Below are 22,180 nucleotides of genomic sequence, written 5' to 3' on the forward strand. Positions count from 1 at the left end.
CCTCCTCCTCCTCCTCCTCCTCTCTCCACAACACTACCGTGCATACAAATCCATTCTTTATATGGAAAGAAAAATAAAAAGGAACAGATGAGCGCAACAGCCCAGTGTCTGCGTTAAGGAAACAGCTCCCTTGGCTCAATTTGTCGCGTTCCAGCAGCGGGAGGCTGTGCGCAGCGCTGTTGGCACCTTGGAGAGCGCGCGCCCACCTGTGCGCCCCGACGGCCACGTTTCTCTGCGCAACCCGGACGGTCCAGGAAAGTGGACCTGCCTGGGTGGGTTTTTGGGTTTTGCTTTTCGTTTTTTGTCCACTGAGGGTCGGGGCTTTTATTGAAAGGTCCGCGGAGCCGCCGGACGGAGACGTTTTCTTTGTCCTCCGGAGCCGTGAGACGGGCGGACATTTGCGCACTGAGAGGCGCCGCAGTTCGAGACAGGCAGGGAGGAAGAGCGGCGGGGCGTGGGGAGGGCAGCACAAGTTCACAGGAGCAGCAGGTGAACCTCCTAACCTGCGGCAAGGAACACTTCTCTACAGTGGTCGTTTCTCTTTTTTAAAAAATTCCAGCTTTATTTTTCCTTCCTCTTTTTCTTTTTCTTTTTGCAGACGGGAACAGCTCATCTGCATGAGCAGAGAGGAGGGAGGAAGTTCCAGGACACTCCCAGGTCATTGAATATTTCAAAGAAGTGCGGAGAATCTGCCCAGACACGGAGTGAGGGCGAAACATGGATAAAATCGTGGGAACTTTGTGTAGAATTCACCAAACGAAAAACTCAAAATGTTCCAGCATTTGTGAGATTTACAGAATTGGGTGATTTAAAGGATGAAGTTCCTGTCAAAACAACAACAACAACAATAAAAAAATGTCTCCAAACTTACCTGATGTCATGCTTTATCGTTTGAGGTGTTTTCTTCTACTTCTTTTTAGTTTCTTTAATTTTTAGTCTAAGCAAAATGTTTCAGAATCTTGTTCGCATTTCAAAAGCAGAAAACAGCCTTAATAATAATGGACAGGCGTAAAACTGTAAACATTTCTGCTTTAATCGATTTACACGGTCAAACTTTTCTCCAAACATGCTGGTGTAGATTCTCAGTCATCCAGGCCATGGTAAATTCAAAAAAAGTTAAAAAACAAAAACAACTGGACTTCTATTCTGTAGCTGAAGACGTTTCGCTTCTCATCCGAGGAGCTTTCTCAATTTTCTCCAAACCTTCTGCTCATTGCTGCGATCTGCTCAGCAGACCCGAGGGTGGAAGGGTTTCAAATCTTTATGCAATTCACTGCTGCCATCTGCTGGCCAAACACAGGACAGACAAGCGAGGGGGGCCCACATTTCTCCTAAGGAATTCAGCAGCAAAAAAAAAAAAAAAAGACATAAAGTAAAATATGTCTCTTTGAGAAAGTTCACTGAAAGTGAGTACACACACAAATGTGACATAAAATTAGTTCTTCCCATCATGCAGACATCAGTGCCCTTTGAGAAACAATAAAGAAATTTTAAAAATCCAAAAGAACAATAGAAGGTAAAATAGTCCACAGTATGCACTCCATTACTGCATATTCGATAGTCTGACAGCAACCAGCAGGCGCGATGGTCAAAAACATGAGGTCCCGGATACGAGCAGCTGAAATCAGCTTCCTCTGCAGGGTGGCTGAGCTCAGCCTTAGAGATGGGGTGAACAGCTGTTCTTATAGGTGTTTCGGACATCTGATTAGGATTCCACATGGACTTTCCCTTCTGGAGGTTTTCCAGGAAAGTACCACAGAGATGAGACCATCGACATGTATTATATTCCTAAACCAAATGCCTTTCTCTTCTTGTTGGGAACTGAAGCCAGCTGGACCTGGTTTATAGGAGCTGTCATCTTTTAGGTCCCACCTACTGTTTCGCAGATGATCATGGTGTAATGCAACCTTTCTTTTAAGCATAAAATAGCTAATTACTGTTAAACTTATGAGAAAAATGAGTATTTGAACATACAGCAGCAAGGTAAGACCTACGTGAATCAGCAAGGGTCAGCACCTAAAAAACAGATCATCTGAGGTGTAATTTTTTTATTTCAGTAAGGGCGACGTTCTGTTTGCAGAGAGACATAAAACTTGTACTGGAATCATTCTGTGGGAACGCTGTACCTGCTCCAACTTCCAGGTTACCGCCTGGTGTCTAGTATTACCTTGCATGTTGATGAAGGAAACCCAGGGGAACCAGAACTCACTGAAGGGATTATGTATCCTCTCTGGCTTTGGATCCAGGAGCAGCAGCAGAATGTCACTGGGTTCCTTTCTTGTACATGTTTCCTTTGCAGCATGAATGGATGGATAGATGGAATTTTGGCTTTTTGTGTGTGTTATTACACATCTGTACTCTCCAGGGCAGCAAACTGCAAAACTTCTGCTTTTATGAAGGAACTTACTCCAGCCAGGGATCAGTTAAGCAAGCCTGTCTGGCTGCTACTTTCTGCTTTAATTAATCATGAGATAGTAGGAGTTCATTCAGGGTTCTTCTGCAGTTTCGTTTACTAACTCGTTCCTTTTCTCTACATTTTCTGTCTTTCCCTCTGCAGGTATTTGGTTGTGGCTGACTTCCTTGCGGCCTCATCCTGCTTGCCTGTTGCCTGTGGGATTCCAAGACACTTTTAGATGTCCTGGACATCTGCATTGTTGCCTTCAGGTAGTTCAGCTGTGATCACCTTGCCTCTTTTGGACACCATTCAACCACATCTATCCAGTCGATGGCATTTGAATGTCCTTGCTATATATCCTGGTGAGACGGATCAGTAAATCAGTGTCTCGCTCCTCTGTGGCATACAGTCTCATGTCATCCATGCAGAGGAGCAGACTGATGACGGCTCATAACGAATTAAAGGCCTAGCATTCTTTGTAGACTTGCATATTGCCTTGAAGAATTTGAAAATACAGAATGATTACATAAAACAACACGGCATCAGTCCTCTATAGGAATATTTACAAACCATTATAGCGAGTGAAGTCATTTAGTACAACTAGTAGTACTGTTTAAGATTGTAAAAAAATCTAATCAAATCTGAAGCAAATGAAGCAGAAACCATTAAGCAGCTGTTAATCAAGGTCAACCAATTAACTCTTTCTAGGGACTCATTGGAAATAAATAAAAGCACTTATTTGTTAAAAAAATAATACTATACTTTAATGATACTACTGTAATACAGTGTTGGGGCCCTCTAAACCTTGGTGGTCCTGGGCTAACGCCCTGCTAAGCCCTTTAGAAAGTCCGTCCTTGGTCGACACAGTGAGCCATGTTCAGCTCATCAGTTAAAAAACAACCTTGTTCTGTTCAAAGTTCACAGAAAAGATGAGTGCTGTTCATGAATGCATTCATTCAGTTCTCTCCTCCTTCTTTAGCCTGGAGGGTCATAGGGCTGTCGTAAACACTGCACTCCAACACACAGCATAGACACAGCATCAAGACGGATTATACTCCAAACTTTTATTAGTTTATCAGTTTGCACAAAAAGCAGATTCAGAGTTGATACACATGAAAGACAGGGCTGAGTCAGAACATTATTCAGGGGAAAGTTGGAGCACGACTGCTGTGTGTACGTGTTCAGAGAGCAGCGGCAGTCTATAGGCTCTTCAGAGCCGGATCAAGTGCTGGGGATCCAATCAAATCAGTGCTCCACTCTGGATTTTCTCCCCCATTCAGCCCGCATGCCGTCACCTCTCCTCCCAGATCCATGGTAACTACTGCTGGAGCTGTCACAGTAACTCTGCGGTGCCGTGTGAGAAACTGACAGAGGGTTTAGTTCTGCTGTGATTTGCACAGAGTTGCTTGTAAAGCCTCACGCTAACACTATCACCCCCTGTTTTCTCCCTAAACTGAGCTTGTGAGACGGTAATTCAAACAAATCACAGCATTTCTTCAAAGGATTAACACCAACTGGAAGAAATAACCTTGCATGTGCAAAAAGAATGTTTTATTTTTTGCAATTAAACAGCATTTTTTCTCCAAAGTCACAACACAGCCCAAAGAGAGTTCACGTCTTCACAGTACATTTCTTTGTCTCACTCAAAGAGAGGATTTTTGCTGGAAAAGAGGGAAAAGAACGTGGCAAAGACAAATATGACAAATGCATATTGGCCATACTATTTCTTGCACCATGCACGTTTGCGACGCCTTTCTCTAAGATTCTCGTGAAGCTCCTTTGCTTTCTCACTGAAAGTTAGTCAAGTATAGATGAGTTGATGACGAGATAGCTCACAAAGAAACATTTAGCCCTTATCTCTACTAAAGTTCAAAATAAAAAAAATAATAAACTTCTAAGTGCATTTTATTAGCGAACGTCGTCTGCTTCGGTGCAGAAGTTGCCGGGCAACCTGTGGAGAAACCACAAAGATTACTCCCTTACAAGAAACCATTTCTGCACAAAACCTCTGAAACTTGTGTTTTTTATATCTTTGGCTACTTATAGCACACAACAAGAAATAAAAAATAAAATAAAAAAGAATTACATCAATATTCTTTGAGCTTTTGAGGTACTGACAGGTGCACTTACTTAAGCCTTATGTGCAACACAAACTCACAGCGGATGAGTTCATTTTCCATATAAAAATATGAATAAGCACACCTCGTTGTAATATTGCTTCAAGCTAGTAATTAAAGATTGAGGCACATGATTTTTAACACACAGTAGCACAAGTTTCAAAAACCATCAGATATTCACATTTAAGTCTACAGGACATGAGGTATTACTTTTAAAGCCTACATGCAGCTAAAAACTGTATTTGACTGTTTCTCTGTGTTTGATGTGGAAACATTTATGTCCTGATGCGACATTCAGGAGGGATCGTCCCTGTTTGGCACAGTCAGTGGGCAACTGAGGCCGTTCCTTTATCTCCTGGTGGAGCTGCAGACCCTCTACTCAGCCAGCTGGAGATAAGATCCTGAACGGAGCAGTTTGGTTTCATTGAAGCACAGTTGTATAGTCAGTGTCTCACCTGCAGTGGACAGCGATCAGGGCGGTTTTTGTTTGGAGACTCAGGAAGAATTTTTTTACAGGGCAGTGAAGTTAACACAATATTTAACTTCCGAAACTATTCAAACTCTAAACTTCCCTTCTCAAAGCAGATGCTGTGTGGAGAGTTTTTACCATGTCACGTTTGCATGAGGCAGCGACTCTCGTTCTTATTATTTTCTCAACTGAATGACATCCATGTTGGTAAAATACCCTGACCTACCCCTGATCCTATGAGTTTGCCAGGAGTTATTCTGCCTTTGGCTCATACAGATTATCTACAGACCTACCTAAAGACTTTCAGATTCACACAGCTTTACTATCTTTAGTTGTTGTTTTAGGATGAGACTTATAAAACTCTGAATGATGTTGAATTAGCAGGATATAGTCAGCTGTAGATGGCTGATATAAATAGGCTAACAAGACTAAGCCTTCCATAATGTGTACAATAAATATGAGAAAATCTATGTAAAAAAAGCAACTTTTAATGCGATGATGAGAAAAATGCAAAATCCTTATAAATGGGCTAATTTGTTACAGCCCAAACACAGTGGCACAAGCTTTCATTCAATTGTGTTTTTGCCCGTGTGTGTGTTCATTTGTCTGTTTGTGAGCAAAATGCCCCATGAACCAGTTAAAGCATTTTAATGAAACTCTCAGAAACTAATAACGAGACGTACATCTACAGCTGAATACGTTTTTAAGTCAACCACGCTCAAGATGACCACCACAGCTAATTCACCTCAGCTAACACAAAATGGCTATAATGTAGTCAAATTTACAGATACTGAGCAAAAGTTTAATGCGTCAGTAGAAGAGAGTCATTAGCAACACATACTGAGCTTGTAATGTTACATGAGCTCACGCATAATGTCATATAATTTCATCCCTTCTCATCATAAGAAGATCTTAGTATAAAACTCTGACATAAAAGGCAGCGGGTGATATGCATTCCTTCAAGGAATACTAGGCCTTTAACTATATCACGCAACGGACAGACTGCTGATTTTATTCAGCCTTAAGGCCAAAAACTTTAGCCAACGCTAGTGAACAGCACCCATTTGTGCTGCTGTGTTGTTTTTTTAATATATACATGTTTACTTTTATGCATTTTAAACTGTATTTTTATTTTAGCTGGGAAGCACATTGGGTTGCACTGCATGAAATGTGCTATGCAAAGAAAGTCTGACTTGACTTGGGGACAACAGGTTTGAGAGTCAAAGAGATGGAATATTAACTTTCTTTTGTGTTTTCGTCAATGTTGTTGGAGGAACAGATGGAAGTGAAGTGGCTGGAGCCACATAAATTATATTTATACTGAACAAAAAGAAAAAAAAGTAAGGTACTAAGTTTCAACAAAAAGATTGGCAATAATCTGAGCTCTTAGCTTGACTATCCCCTAAAAAGAATTTCCCCCTGAGCTCCACTGAGCTCACATTGATTGTTGTCCACCGCAGGTAAGCCACTGACTGCTCATAAACTCCACTTTAAGAAAAAACTAACTACCCCTCAAACCCACAAACATTCAGTTGGTTTACTGTGTAAATGCTTGTAATCTTTTTTTAGTGCAGAGCAGTTGTAAGGACTTAGGTTACAAACTAAAAACCACAACAAAGAGCAAAGAAGGAAAAAAAAAGACCTCTATGAAGATGCTTTTACTAAGTAAAAGAGTCTGGCAGCGTCAAAAGACTCCAACTAATCCAAAGCTTTAGCCAGGTTTAGCCTAATGGAATTAGAGTTGAATAAAATGGGATTTACAGCTAACTTAGGATCTGAAACTGCAAGTTAGTACATTAGAACCTGAATATCTAAAAGTATGTCTGCATTCAAGCATGTTGTCTAAAATCTGGCTTGTGTTGCTCATGCTTAGAATACATTGATTACTTGTTTTAAAAGCAGCATCCTCTGAATGTTTTTCTTTTAATTATTATATTTCTAGGGACTGGAAGGGGGACTGTTTAATGGGATTGTCTATCATTTCAGTTCAAGAGCTTATTGCATTGTTTCAGTTTGCTGAGTTTTAAAACCTGTTTTGCAGTGTTTAGATGAGCTCGGATGCATTAACAGGCACAAGTGTTTATATCAAGCAAAGATGAGGGACGAGATGAAGGACTGGGCTGAATCCTACAATACAGTGACAATATCATCAATGCGCTGGAGCTACTTTAACTTTTTGTTTTTAGTCATGCTTTTTGGATGGAATAGGAAAACTATCTTTTGTTTAAAAAATGAGTGTGTGTTCAGCCCAGTTGAAATTACATTGCATTTTCATCGGTTTTCATTTAGTGAAAACAAAGTAAATTTGGGCCGACCGCGCTAAATGACATACAACTGTCTGTTTTACCTGTTAAACCGTACAGTCTAATATCCTGTGCACAGGAACTGAATCATCCCGTCGACTGTTTCTTTGCGTGGAGCTCGTGGAAAATTTGGGAAAGGTTCGGTTATAAACTGAGCTTCAGGCCTTGTCCGCATGGAACCAGTCTTTCTAAAATGTTCTTTTTATTTAATTTTCTAAAAATACCCCCGTAAACGCAGCGCTGTTTCAAGACACGTCTTCATCCACATGGAAACATTAAAAAAAAGACCCAAAACGCTGCAGTAACCCTGTCAGTCCTGTGTGTGGCGCTGTAACGCTGCCATGGAAGTACACCAAAAACAGGAATCAAGTCGTATGCCACACACTGGGTGCAAAACGTAAGCACAAGAAGAAGAAGACGATGCCGTCAGGTCGTAGGTCAGGTTAGAGGTTGGCCTCTGACTTTGATTTCAAAAGGTTGCATTTTGGGCGTCTACACGAAACTGTAAGTGTGGCATTTCAAGATATTTTCACTATAGAAGGTATTTTTTTTTTTTTTTTTAGAAAAAAAACTTTTTGGGTCTGTTTTCATGTGAAACGCTAAAAACTATCATGTCTTCACAACCGTTCCCGTGTGGACAGGGCCTCAAGCAGCTGGACTCTCTTTGCAGTTGCAGTTTTTTTTTTGCTTTTACAGCTTTTTTTGGAGCAGTGAAGTTTGTTCATGATAAATTGTTCTTGGGTCAAAAGTTCAAACTGTTTTTTTCTCTATAGTAGTTTCACATTTGTCCTTCACTTACTTTCTACGTACCGACAGGCTGCATTGAAAGCACATTCTAACATTACTTATCCACATACTTATCAGATAATAAAGAAACAGTTGAAGTTCTTTGAAATGAAGTTCTGTGACAAGTTAAAGAGCAATTAATATCTTACCTGTTGTAGATAGGGTGTCAAAAACACTCACTCTGGAGAAGTAGTTTACTACTGACTAGACTAACGGCTAGTCTGTGCATGGCCAGGACCCAGGTGGATCACTGACATTTTAAAACAACTTTAATTGCAGGTGTTGGCAGGAATGTCATTACCATTCTGCCAAAACATTTTTTAAAATTTATGTCCATGTAATTTAATTAAATGTGTTTGAATCGCTTTAAAATGTTTATAATGAGTTGCTTTAGGACGACAGCAAACCTCTTTGGTCTTGACCACATCCGGACTAGTTGTGAGTTTATCAGTTTTATTAATAATTAAACTTTTTTTTCTTCAAACTAAGCTGTTCGGAAAGCTATCTACAACAGGTAAGATAGTAATTTCTCCTAATGTTTCCACAGAAATCGCCATCAAAAGATCTGAACTACGTCTTTAAGCTCATTTATGGTTAAACATTCTGGATAAATTGCAGTCCAAGTTCTGTTGTAGATGCAATCCTATTTAAGGTTTATATAATATAACTGTGTTTAGGTGATGGGCTCATTTTGAGTAGTAATGTTTGCGCTCATAATTTACTGATTCTTCAATTGTATGTCATCTGCACAGTTACCGCTCAGAGCACGCCTGGTATAGTTCTGTGCAAATGTACATTTTTCCAAGTTGAATATCGTAGCTAGAGCTATTACCTTACAGAGAATGAATTGTGTTCAATGTACAAATTTGCAAATATCATATAAATCTGAGTGCTCAAGTTGTTTTGCATACTGTCTCTCGGCCTCATTTCTTTTTTGGTGTCGGTTTTGAATCAGCTTTGGATCCTGAAAGGCCGTTTTCTGTGTTGTCGATCCCTGATGAAGTTACAAGGCACTCCTTACTGCAGAGTGGGGACAAAAAAAAGGGGGAGTCGTGTTAGAGCACAGCACAGCAGCTCAAAGGCACGTGTCAAAATTACAGCGTTTAAAAAAAAAAAAACATCTACAGGAGGTTTTTCAGATTGAAATGCTGCCAACATCCAATGTAAGAGTACAAAGCAGCTGCACAGATTGGAAGTATGGAGACGGTTGTGGAAACTCACTTTTTCTCCTCGAGTTTAGCGAGTACAAAGAGGGTGAAGTTCTTCAGCAGCATGAAGCCAATCAGAAAGGCGATGGCTCCGCCCACAGCCGAGGCTATAATGATGGTCATCGTCTTGTCAGCCACCTTCACTGCGAACGTTAGCAGAGATCCAGGGGAGAAAAATCAAACATTTAAAGCCTCATAGAAGATTTGTTATATTTTGGGAAAACCTGAAGATCTAGTTCAGATCTTTAGAAGTGGAATTTTGTAGAAAACGTTACAAACAGTGAATATTTTACCTGATCTCTGAACAACCTCAGTTTGGAGACAATGACTGGATTGATGAGCTAACGGCTAGTCTGGGCTGGGTGAAGACCAAAGTGAACTGCTGCCATCTTTAAACAACTCAAAAAATTCATACAAGTTCATATAAGTGCTACTTTTTAAAACCTTTACGTCGCTGTTAATTTCAAATTACACAGTTGTTTTAAAAGAAATTTGATGATATTTCTACAGTGAGGGGCCTCAGGTTGCACTGAAAGTGCTACAGCTAGTTGCTGCTGCTATTTGTGCTTGCATATAACCATGAAATTTAATGTAAATAACATTTAATGAAAAATGCTGGTGTAGATTCGCAGTCATACAGGACATGGCAAAATCCTAAAAGCTTAAAAACAAAGCAACTGGACTTTTATTTTGTAGTAGAAAACATTTTGCTTCCCAACAGAGCATCTCGTGCACTTTAAAGCTTGGAACGCCACATGCTCCCTGGTTGGGACATTAAAAGAAGTCCAGTTGCTTTGCTTTTTAACTTTTAATCAGAAGTGGGAAAGTTTTGAAAATAGATTTCACTTGAACTTCTATGAAACTTTGGAGTACAGAGTTATTTCAAAAGGATGGCAATCCACTTTGGTCTTGATCTCTTTTAAACTAGCCCTTAGCTCGTCAATCCTGTCAGAGTCACTTATTTCTCAAATCTGAGGTTGTTCAAAGAGCCATCTACAACAGGTAAGATATTAACTGTTTATAACCTTTCCACATAACTCCACTCCAAAATATCAAAACTATCCCTTTAACGCTAAACCTTTAACAACACAATAGATGTATAAAACAGAATTCATTATTCTTTAAAAGTTACTGCCCATTTTAACAATGTCTGATTCATTTTACTGAAACCAGAATATCTTATGCTACTCTATAATTATCCTCCCATGTGACTCATTTTCTTTTAAACTCATTTGACTATCTTTGTATATCTGGCCTAATGTATATAATCTTTAAAATCTAGATACATGCTCTGATTTACTTTTACCTCGGTTTGCATTTTATGGAGTCATATTTGGCCAATCCAGAAGTCATGGCAGATTTTTGTAATATAATTAACTGAAGGAAGAATGGCCAGATTAGAGGGTTTCTGCCTACCAGAAGTTTGGAGGAAAAAATTCAACCGAGCAGATGGATAAAAATATTATGTCAACAGCATTTAATAAAATAAAAAAAAACTAAGCAGAATAGCTTTAATTTGAAGGGACAGCTTCATTTGTGTGATGGAAATAAAAATAATTTGGACTAAAAACTTATATTTAGCAACTCAAATTTTGTGCACTCACACTCGTCCACCACAATGAGGGTGAAGATGACGCTGTGGTTCCTGTCTTTCTCTTTGGGATTGCGTCCATAACACGTGTACTGGCCTGTGTCCTCGAAGGTGATGTTCCACAGCAGGATGGAGACATTGTTTTTGTGGTTCTTCCCCACGAACTCCACTCGCTCTCTGAATATCTTCACCGGCGGCTCCACGTCCTCCGAGGCTATCTCTGCTTCACACACCTGACGGGATCAGCAGGAGGTCATCCAACAATACCGCCTACGTGTTACCAACAGCTGAGTGGACATCTTTCAGGTGAGGCTTTACCTTTGTCATGATGCCACTGTCGTTGAATTGCCAGTTGAAGTAGAGGTTCTTGATGCCGATGCAGCTGGCGTACGTGCAGGGCAACATGACCGTGCTGCCATTCACCGCCTCCAGGTAGGGAATCTTCCCCACGGACATCTCCAGGCCCTGAGCAGACCACATACCTGAGGAAGAGGAGCAGCAGATAAGGAAAAATATTGCCTTCTACTGGAACACTTAAATTAAACATGAGGCCTGTGTGACAATTTGAAGCAAAGGAAACTGGGCTTCTTTTTGATGTTCATGTGGTTGTGGCCACACGATTTGGGGGTTTTCTGTATTTAATCACCACCTTTGATCGAAGAGATAGCTCAAACACTTCAAAGTTGTGTGCACTACCTCCGAGTAGTCAGTATCTTACCTGCAGCAGAGCGCTGTCAGAGTCATTTCAGTTTAGAGAATCAAGAAGTTCTCATGAAACCTTAAAAGATTCAAAGCTGGTGAAGTGAAAATGGTTATTTACAAAGATGCAAAAAAAATCTATGGGAAACACACACATACACACACACTTAAAATCGTATAACTGTTCAGGTTTAACACATAAAAACCCTAAAAATGGGACCAAATTTATTTTTGAAACACTAGAACACTTAAATGCGTTAAACACTGTGAATGATTTTATACCTTGCCAATTTCAAATTGTAAAAAAAAATAATAATAATTTTGCAAAAGTCCAAGAGTTTGCTGTGCCGAAGGCGAAGCTGAGCTTTGTGGGTCATGAGGCTGACATCTGGCATCGTCCATATTCATGACAATATCCCTTAGAACCGATCCAAAACATCCTGGAATATTTTACCAGTCACATCATTATGTAGAGTTTGACTGAGAGCAAACTGATGAGACATTAGATCAGTACGGGTGCATTGTTTCTAGGTGAAATACGGTTGTATTTTTCTGTAAGACATTGCATCTCACTGACGTGATTGTGGACAATTTAAACTCAAAGAGAAACTGCTTACCAGAAGTCCTGGTGAACCCTCCCACTGTGCCACACGTCAGGAGCATAGCAAAGCATATAAACAACAAGAGACTGCCAACGTTTCCGAGAGACGGACTCCTCTGTGCACAACGACTGCGCTATCTGTTTCCACAAGTTCTTCACCATTTGTCTATCCCTGTAAGAATCTACTTCTGACTGAGGGCAAACCACGAGATGGGGTGTCAGCAGGGGGTGCAAGTAGGAAAACATGTAATTTTTGTCAGGCACCCAGGTCAGCGAGACACACCTTCGGCTCTTCTCATGGAGTATAAACCAGCCTAAAGATCATGTTCAGTGTATTCAGTCTGCGTAACTATCCCGTCTAATTGTCAGGTGGTGTAACAATTTAAAACATCTCGTTCACTTGAACACCGACGATATTTCTGAGGTTCAAAGTTGTCTTAGATGGCTGAACTTTACTCTTAAATGACCTTCTTTAGACTAACCATTACCTCAATTCCAACTGAAATCACTGACTGCAGGCAGCTGCAGGAAAGATACTGACTACACACAAGTACTTCACACAACCCCACTTCAAAACATCTGAACTGTCCCTTTAAGAGCTTTATTGTGGCGCATCTATTTCATTGTCTTACAACATGGAAATTAACTGGATTTTGTATGTGGTTATAACCTCAATGATTATAATACTTTAGATTAATTAAGTTAAAAGTGGAAAAGAATTGTTTTATTAATTCTAAACATACATATAAAGTCAAAAAGTGGTGTGTGAATGATTTAAAGTGACCTAAAACTCTTGAGTCAAATTGTTTTAATATAGGCTTTATTAGAGAATTGGCTTAAATATTTTCCACTCTATGTTAAACCTAATGATAGTAGATTTTTTGGTGCATTCTGCCATTATGCACTCTCTCTATTATTGGCATTCAAGAACTGAAAGCCTCAGTAACACAAGCGCACCGCGTCCTTGCTGTGACATTACTGTCAATAAGAGCGGATGCAGTCTGCTCGTGCTACTTGTGAAAAGTGTAACTCAATACGAGGGATCACTGGGGTCAGGAAGTGGCAGCAGTTCAATTCTGCCCTCACTGATTTGAACAAAGTAAAAGAAAATTTAAGTATATTTAGTTGTTATGTCTTCCTCTTTCCTCTGTAAATGTAGCAGGTAAACTAGCACCGCTCAGTTTAGCTTTCAGGTTCAAATGTTTCATTTCCAGCAGCTGGAGGACAAACAGAAGGATCGAGGCCGTGATGAGCGGTCTCAGGAGCAGCTGTGGTCCGTGTGATTCTGCCCCTTGTTTGGAGAGCACCGTGTTACTCTCACCACGCGGTCAAGGTCAACGTCAGGCAAACACCACTGCAGCATTCGAGGGGGGGGGGACTCTGTTAAGACATGCAGAGGTGGCTAAACACAGCGGAGGAGAGCGTGTTGTAATCTGGAAATAACACTGAAGCGTTCCCATTTCAATTTGTACCTCCGACCGCAGTGATGTTCGTTTGAAACATTTTGACATTTGTTCCTCTAAGATTTTCATCACCCACCACCTCAAAAGGTAATTTGTCTGCATCTGTGTGCGTGTGCTTGCGTAACTGTCTGTTAGCAAAATATCTCATGACCCAATGAATGGATTTTAATGAAACTCACATAAAGTAATCACTGGATGTGCGTTTACAGCTGATTAACTTTTGGAGTTAACTTGATTGAAGATGGCCGCCGCAGCTTATCAAACACAGAAAACACAAAAAATGGCTAAAACTCAGTCAGTCCTACAAATATTGAACTAAAACTTGGTGTGGTAGTAGTTGAGAGGGATCCCTGACACATACTCTGAGTGCTAACAAAATGTATGAAATATATATTTTTTTGGTTTTAATGCTTGAAGTCAACCCTGTCTGTCTGTTAGTGATCTACCTCATGAACCACGAGATGGATTTTAATGAAACTCTCAGGAAGTAATCACTGAATATAGAGTATGTCAACAACTGAATAATCCTTGGATTCAGTCTGATTCAGGATGACCACCACAGCTAAGTGACATGAGAAAACGCAAAAAAAGGTCAAAGTCAGTCAGCTTTCCAGATACTGAGCTAAAAGTTGGCGTGGTAGTCGCTGACACTCACTCCCAACACATACTCTGAGTGCAAACAGATAGTGTGAGATCCTGCAGTTACACGTTATTTTCAAGATTTGATCAAGACGTTTCTACCCGAGTCATTTTTCAACATAGGAGGATTTTAGGTTTCTATCTCTGGCATGAAAGGCAGCGGGTGATATGCATTCCTTCAAGGAATAATAAGCCTTTATTTTGGTTGGCGTTCCTCATTTTGTCACTACCATCACTAAAACTGCAGGGGAAAAAAAGTGGATTAGCATTTAGTTTTGCCCTTATCATAGTTCAGTTTCATTTTTTTTCTCTTCCAAGAAGTGTATGAAACCAGTTTTGTGAGTCTTCAGATAAAAGTAGAACAGTGGTGCTCCACTTTCTATCCTACATATGTCAAATGGAGACCTTTATTTGTTCAATTTGCTGATAAATGCCCGCAGCAGGATTCTGAAGAATCTTAAGGAAACAACAAAGACAAAAAGCTATGAAATAAAATTAATATTAGCATGTTTCTGTCTTTTATAGATGAAAGTATTTCAGGATGCAAGTGCTGTCCTTATAATGTACATCCCTTTGTAGAAAGCTGCTTTAAATGTGAAAAAACATAGGTGACAAATTTGTGCTTGTAGTTTCTGTCTCGCTCTCTAACATTTTAAAGGGATAGTCTGGTCATTTTTGAAGTGATGTTCCGTCAGATAGTTATCAATAGTTAGCCATAACATCAGTCATAGAGCACAGAGTGTGGAGAAAAGGGCAGAAGTCTTCCTCCAGGCGAGGCCAATGGCTGGCTAACTGAGAGCCTGTCATTTTTCAGGCTGATAAAAGAACTCTTTCTAAAGAAATAAAATAAAATCATACTGGTGTGCTACATGTGGAGGTTTAATGTTAGCTGATGCAGCGTTCTTTCACATTGGTATGTAGCTTTGGAAAAAAGAGTGGATGAAGACTTCTGCCCTTTTCTCTGCAGTCTGTGCTCTATGCCTGATCTCACAGCTGATAAGGTACTAACGATGGATAACACTCTGACAGAACATCACTTCAAAACTGGCCAGACTATCCCTTTAACACCAACACACAGAGTGGTTCATATGAACACAAACTGAGCCATCTGTTCACAGGCTAAAACAATCAATGTAAAATAAAGTGCACAGAAAAGTTATAAATGGTGAAGCTATTTTTAACCTGCAGTTTCACCTGCTTGGACACCTGCATCTGCACATTATGTCTACTTTGCATTTTTTGTCTTGCAAGTGGCCACAACACTTCTGGTTCGCTCTAAATAAAGGCATTAACTATAAAAAAAGCCTCTTTTTAGTCCCAAACAAATAAGAAAATAAACTATATAATAACCTGCCAACACTGTGACACTATTCAGTCTGTTCATAGATTCATTGCAAATATAACAACTATATAATGAATTGTTAGAATAAATAACATTACTGAAATAAAAATGTTTAAAAGGTACACTTATAGCTTTTAGTGTGATAATGTTAAGTATGTGTTTGGGATGACTCTCAGCTACTACCACAACACATTTTTAGCTCAGTATCTGTAAAATTGGCTGATTTGTAGCAGATTTTGTGTTAACTAAGGTGGATTAGCTGTAGCGGCCGTCTTGAATCAGGGGGACTTCAAAAGTTAATCAGCTGTAGATGTTCATCCAATGATTACTTTCTGAGAGTTTCATTGCAGTCTGTCCTGTGGTTCATGAAATATTTTGCTAACAGACAGACAAACAAACACATGCACTCACATACTGACAATTACATCATTGCCTGCCTTTCAGGACAGTAGCTTTAAAGATAAACTTGTCCGTTCTTTTAATCTAATATAACTTACTGTCAAGTAAAACCGAACAGTTTCCTGTACAAAAACACATCCTTAAAAGTTTATATTTACCACCTTTGATTTATGCAGCTGTTAGCTATGACTGGTTTCAGGCCAGTAAGACACTTTGCTCTATCTGAACCAGAACAATCTGCTGTAAAACACCGGGCCAAGAGTGCATGACGCAGCTTTTCTTTTTATTACAGGGTCACTTTACACATCTAGCACTTCCCTTTGTTCTCTTTTGCTCGTCGACAGGTTTGAACCTGAGAATCTGTCGTTTCTGCAGGAGATTATTAGTCATTTGAAGCCATCAGGTTCTCCAAACAGTGCTGTACCTCCTTGACTTTTTGAAGATCTTTCCCTCCCCTCTAGGACCATGTCCACTTGAACCTAGTCTGCCCTCAGGTGTGGTCCCTGACCATTTTGAAAAATGCAGTGGTGCAACCTCTAATTAAAAAAACCTGGACTGGATCCTACATTTTCTGCTCGCTATGGCCCGTTTGTTGCTCGAAGAAAGTGCGCAGCCGGTTAATTGTCTTTCTTGAGGACCGTAGTGTTCTGGAGGTTTTCCAATTCGGTTTTAAAACTTTCTCCAGCTCCGAATTGGCTCTTTTAGAAGTCTTTAACGATATCCTTTTAGCTCCCGGCTCTGGTGACTGTGTCATCCTTGTGCTTTTAGATTTAACGGCTGCGTTTTGACTAAGTGGATCATGATTTTCTGCTATTTCGTTTGGAGCAGTGGATGGGAATCAGCAGCATTGCTCTGGAATGGTTCAGGTTCAGCACCCTCCTCTTCTCCTCTCTCTTGTGGAGTCCCATAAGGCTCAGCTTTAGGTCTTCTTCTTTTCTCTCTCCGTCTCCTCCCACTTGGTCCCACAGTCAGAAAATACCCTCCTATAAAGACAAACGCAGACTCCATCTATCCGCTTCTTAGGTGTCTTGAGGAAACAAAAGCCTTGATGGCATTCAACGTTTTGATTCTTAATAAGACCAAAAGTGTGAGGATTTTTGGGTCCTCCCCTGTAGATGTTGGACCCTTGACCCAGTATAAGAAGCTGACCGTGAGGACTTTGAGGGTTGAACTGGATCCTGAGCTTCAGCCAGATCAGGGCAGACGTTAAAAGGAGTTTTTATCCTTTGAGGCAGCTGGCTAAAGTAAAACCTGTCCTTCCAAGGAAGCACTTTGAGACAGTAATCCTCACCTTTCTCACCAACATGTCTGGATTACTGTAATGCCCATTATGTGGGGGTTAGTGGGTCCTTCATTAACTGGCTGCAGAGGGTCCAAAATGCTGCTGCGCGACTTTTAACTGGCATAAATGCGAGCACATCCCCCCTCTTTTTATCCTCCTTCCAATGGTTGCCTGTGCATTTTAGGATCCATTTTAAAATACTTTTATTTGCTTCAAAGTCTCCGAATGGCCTGGCCCCACCCTACCTATGCGAGCTGATGCATCCTTAGAAACCCACCCGCTCACTCAGATCAGCTGTCCAGAGAGGCTCAAACTCGGGGTGTGTGTGTGTGGGGTGGGGGTGGGGGGGGAGGCCAGACATGTTTTAGCAGCTCCTAAACTGTGGACCAATCTGCCCCTCCATCCCAAACAGGCCTCTTTATTGTCTGCTTTTAAAACTCTTTGTAAAGAGATTTTATTTGATTTTCTTCTTCTTTTTCTCCGATGTTTAATTTGACAGATTTGATCACTTCATCAGATTTTTATGTGTGTTTGTTCCTTGGTTTTAATTTACTCATGGTTTTAACTTTTTGTTGTTGCTTTGCATGAGTTGTGTTTAATTGTCGACTCTGAGCAGCATTTTAATCTGTTCTGGTGTTTTAAAGTGCTTTATGAATAAAGTTGGATTGTAGATTATAGAGCTCATATGTAAAACAATGTGGATAAAAGAATAAATTTGGTTACCTGCAACTTTTATAACTTCCCCTTAAAGGGAAAAAAAAACTACTTTTTTTTTTTTTTTTTGCTAAAACTTGAACAGTTAAGCTCATTTTAGTCGTTCTGGCAAAGCCAAGTTTGCTCTGAGAACAAAACTGGCCAAAAATTTATGAAAGAAATAAAAAAAATGTAATTCAGTGAATTAACTCACATTTAAAAAGTTTCTGCACATGCGGCCCTAATAGACATCAGTTTTAGATCAGGAGGAGCAATGTCCCTCCATCACACTGATGTAAAACAAAGGGAACTGATAAATGCAGGAAGGACACAGAAGATAAAAGACAGACTTTACCATACAGCAAAGTGAAGACGACGCTGAAGGCTGCGTATGGAGCGCCTGACTTCAGAGGCTCAACACCGATCCAAAGGACCTCCATGGCAGCTCGCTTTGCCCCGAAACAAATGATGCTGCAGGATCCAGATCAGGCTGACGCAGCTGGCAAAATACTCCTCAGCACAGCTCAGCCTCTCTGATACGCTGGAGGAGAATTGGAGGCTGATGTCTGAGGGCCTGGAACTGAAAAGCCTCCTCAAAAGCTCCAATTTGAACTCAAAAAGCTAAAAAAAACGAGAAAAAGAAAATCTTAAGCAGTTAGAAGGCAATAAAAAGCACAAGAAGTTCAATATAAAGTTCAGCTTCCCTGCATGTCAGAAGAACGATGAAGCCACTTATTGTGAAAGTGAATAAAACCCAGGAAAAAGTAACTAAAGTAGTCCATATTTCAGCTGAAGTTTAGTCATGCCTACCTGCTCCTGGGCTCGGTGAGGGCCCCCCCCCCAGCCCTCTCCCCCCCCCAGTCCTCCCCGGCTGCTCGTACAGCTGAGTCAGTGAGGACAGAACAGAAGCAGAGCGGCAAACTCTCCCTGCGCAGAGTCAGGGTTCACACAAGGAGAATCTGCCAGCCAGCACTTTCTCTGCAGAGACAGCCACGGTGCAGTGCCGGCCGGGAGGAGAGACAACTGAAGACCAGAGCAGGGTGGGTGGCGGTGGAGGTGGTGATGGTGGTGGGGAGGAGGAGGAGGAGACGAGCAGAGAGACGAGGGAGACAGGAGCAGGCCGCTGTTCTCGTCCCATCCGCAGCAGAGCCCTGGTGAGCTGAATCTGTCCTTCCAGCCGTCCCACAACTTTTCCTCTGTCCTCTCCGTTGGCTGCTCGCCACTTCTCCTCATCGCTCCCGCTCCCTCTCCATCACCTGCCCCCCACCTTACCCCACACCCTGCATCCTTCTATTCTTTCTCTCCCCCCAACAGCCCCTCTCACTCACCCACTCCCTCCCTCCTTCTCCCTGCTTCTCCCTTCCTTTTGCCTCATCATCCTCCTCCCCATCTTCTTGACCGTGTGTGTGTGCGTGTGTGTGTGTGTGTGTGTGTGTGCCGGAGCGTTTGTGAAGATCAGAGAAAAGTTCTGCAGTGCTGGCTGAGGAGGAGGAGGAGGAGGAGGAGGATGTGTCGCACAGCTTCAGGGCCTCAGTCGGGACACGCAGCCATTCATAAACTCCTTCATTGATAAACTGTACTTCATTAGCATCAAAGAATTACAGCAGGAGAGGAAACAGTCCCTTTTTTCCCATAATTCTTAATTTCATCAGCTGTCAGTGAGGCACGCGTGGGAACTTTGTGCTCCTTCCCTCTCCGGAAGGTCAAACAAGGACTTCATCTGTTAGCCCTCAGAGCATGTGTTGGGGATGACTATCAGTTACTACCACACCAAATCTTAGCTCAGTCTCTGTAAAATGCTCCGGGTTGTCCCCATTTCTGGGCTCACTGAGGTCGATTAGCTGCGGTGGCAGGGTTGGGGAGTAACTAGTTACATGTAACTGTGCCACATAAATGGATTACAAAAGAAACATAACTGCAGTTCATCACAGTTACCTTCCATGATCACGACTTACTTTACACTTTCAAAAAAGCTATAGATGAGCGCTTATTTGGGGCTTTTTCTTTTCTTGTGCACACGGTGTTGTCACAACCTTAGAAAGGGGTTTAACAGAAGTCAGTGTTGAGTAGTGCTGCGAGGTCATCGCCATCAGCCACAGTCGCCAAGGTTATCGTTCAAGTCAAATTTTAAGAAAACGGAATCAAAAAAAGTAACTAAACGTAATTAGCTACTTTACTTTCCATAAGGTTATCGAAACAGTTGTGCTACTAATTGCATTTTAAATGGAGTAACATTTTCAAAGCAGCCATTCCAAAGCTTTGTGGCGGCCATCTTGAATTGAGTTGCCACCAAAGGTTTAGCAGTTGTAGAGGTGATCACTTTGAGAGTTTCCTTAAAATCTTCGCAGTGATTTTATGGCAGCGCGTGATGAAGAGTGCAATGATATAAGTGGATGGCAGCAGGATGGCTTTTTTTGTCTGCTCAGTAATACTTCCCCATTAGTCCAAAACAGCTGAGCACTGCGTGTCCAATTTACTCCAGGACATGATGGAGAAAGTGCCTACCTCAGAGTTTCCAGATTTGATTAGTCATCCTCAGACGTGGCAGCGATCGGATTCCCAGACGTCAGTGGTGGGATGTAAAAGAGTATTACTCTAAACCGAAGGTGGTTTTATAGTGGTCCATAGGCTGAAAGACACTAAATGGTTAAATGGAGAACAATAGAGTTAAGGTACGTCTCAGGAACAATGAGGCTGAATCAAGGTTAAACACACTAAACTAAAGTGCAGAAGTAAAACAGCTGGGTGACATTTTCAAATAAATTTACAACCTGGTGTTCATTTTATTAGAAACAGTTATAGGTAAAAGCTTGAACATTGTAGGTAAAATGCACATTTGCAGACCAAACTTCAGTGCAGAGACATCTGCTTTGGTCTTTGTTCTCCCAAGATGATACCTTTTAGATTCTGCTTTTTTCTAGAGTGTGTAGTCTTCTGAGCTGCTGGTTGCCACGGACACAATTAGATGAAATCACGCACAACGTCAATCAAATCACCACAATGGAGCTGTTTCCTTTTTTGTTTGTTTTGTTTTGTTTTTTCTGCTGAGGGCAAGTTTAAAATCAGAGGCTTCAAGTCATTTCAGGTTTTGATACTGGGGAAAGAAGTAAAGAGCTAAACAAAACACTTCTTTGCCTCTTTAGCAAAACATCACATTAAAACGAGTCACCTCAACTAGTTCGTCCATCCATCCATCCGTCCATCCTCACAATTTGAGACTTGCGTGTCACACATTTGCCTTAAAGCAAAAGTCTGGATCTTTTGAATTAGATGAAAAAGTTTTGAACAATTAATATCTTGCTTGTTGTAGATGGCTCTAAATCTCTAAATCAGGGGTTTAGGGGGTTTTATTTGAAGTTTTTCTTGTTTCCCTGCTCCAACACACCTGATTCAGTGGTTAAATCACCTCTTCATGTTCTGCAGAAGCCTGTTGATCACCCATTGATTCAAATCAGGTGTGTTGGAGCTGAGAAACAAGTAAAACATGCAGGACGGTGGCCCTCGGGGAACAGGATTGGACACCCCTGCTCTAAACAGGAGTCAGTCTTGTCAGTTTTTCATTGCGGGGTTAGTTGCATTATTTGCACTGATATTGGCAGCAGCAGCTAGCTGTAGCACTTTCTGTGCAGCCTGTAGCACTTCTGTCAGAATATCATAGTTCTGCCAAAATAAGAATGTAATGTGAATTGACAGTGTTGTAAAAAACAAGTATTTTTGAGAATTAGACTATGTCATTTAAGGCGGTATTCAATACAAAGAAGATATTAACTGTTCATAATCTTTCCATAGAGCCTCACTTCCAAAATGGTTTGAACTATCCCTTTAAGGCTCAGGAGCAGTAAAGCTGCAGAAACACCGTCCAGAAGCATGAAAGGAGTGTGGGGTTACGAAGACACAAGCACTGTCACAGAAAATGCTGCAAATAATGTCCCGACTGAGGATTTAATAGATGCAGCTTGAGTCGCCCTCTCAGTCTAACTTTTCTCAGTTTTTTTATTATTGTTGTTTTTGTTTTTTAATTGTCTGTCGTCTTTTTAACAAGAAGACTGAAATCCAGCTCCAGAGAGCAAGGTTTCCGTCCGAGCAGACAGACGCCGTGGGATGGTTCTGGTAGAGGATGACAGGAAGCAGACGGACAAAATCCTGACCAAGGTGGTTTTTTTACCATCTGCCGGGCATGTTGCGTACACTGT

At 41.1% G+C, this 22,180-nt stretch overlaps 1 protein-coding gene across 2 annotated transcripts; it reads right to left on the reverse strand.

Moving 5' to 3' along the window:
* Nucleotides 1-4,306: 4,306 nt before the first annotated feature.
* Nucleotides 4,307-21,354, reverse strand: scn4bb (sodium channel, voltage-gated, type IV, beta b). 2 transcript variants are annotated; one of them, XM_025010519.1, is made up of 8 exons: nucleotides 21,157-21,354; nucleotides 20,493-20,626; nucleotides 18,343-18,608; nucleotides 11,188-11,351; nucleotides 10,883-11,102; nucleotides 9,292-9,421; nucleotides 8,982-9,090; nucleotides 4,307-4,346 (listed from the first exon to the last, which is right to left on the reverse strand). In XM_025010519.1, the coding sequence occupies exons 3-7, from the start codon at nucleotides 18,425-18,427 to the stop codon at nucleotides 8,994-8,996; spliced, it is 696 nt and encodes a 231-aa protein (XP_024866287.1). In that variant the 5' UTR covers nucleotides 18,428-18,608; nucleotides 20,493-20,626; nucleotides 21,157-21,354; the 3' UTR covers nucleotides 4,307-4,346; nucleotides 8,982-8,993. The 2 variants fall into 2 exon arrangements, with proteins under 2 accessions (XP_024866287.1, XP_024866284.1); XM_025010516.1 differs by lacking the exon at nucleotides 4,307-4,346 and having other exon boundaries at nucleotides 7,819-9,090.
* Between the last annotated feature and the right edge of the window lie 826 nt (nucleotides 21,355-22,180).

The sequence above is a fragment of the Kryptolebias marmoratus genome, linkage group LG13 (genome assembly GCF_001649575.2).
Source record: "Kryptolebias marmoratus isolate JLee-2015 linkage group LG13, ASM164957v2, whole genome shotgun sequence".
NCBI classification, from domain to species: Eukaryota; Metazoa; Chordata; class Actinopteri; order Cyprinodontiformes; family Rivulidae; genus Kryptolebias; species Kryptolebias marmoratus.

Bases quoted from the DNA above. Each gene is read 5' to 3' on its own strand.
- scn4bb (XM_025010519.1), bottom strand. From the start codon at position 18,427: ATGGAGGTCCTTTGGATCGGTGTTGAGCCTCTGAAGTCAGGCGCTCCA. The intron at 11,103-11,187 runs GTAAAGCCTCAC...TGATCCCGTCAG, and splicing joins ACAGTGGCATCATGACAAAG to GTGTGTGAAGCAGAGATAGC. The intron at 9,422-10,882 runs GTGAGTGCACAA...TAACGTTCGCAG, and splicing joins CCTCATTGTGGTGGACGAGT to TGAAGGTGGCTGACAAGACG.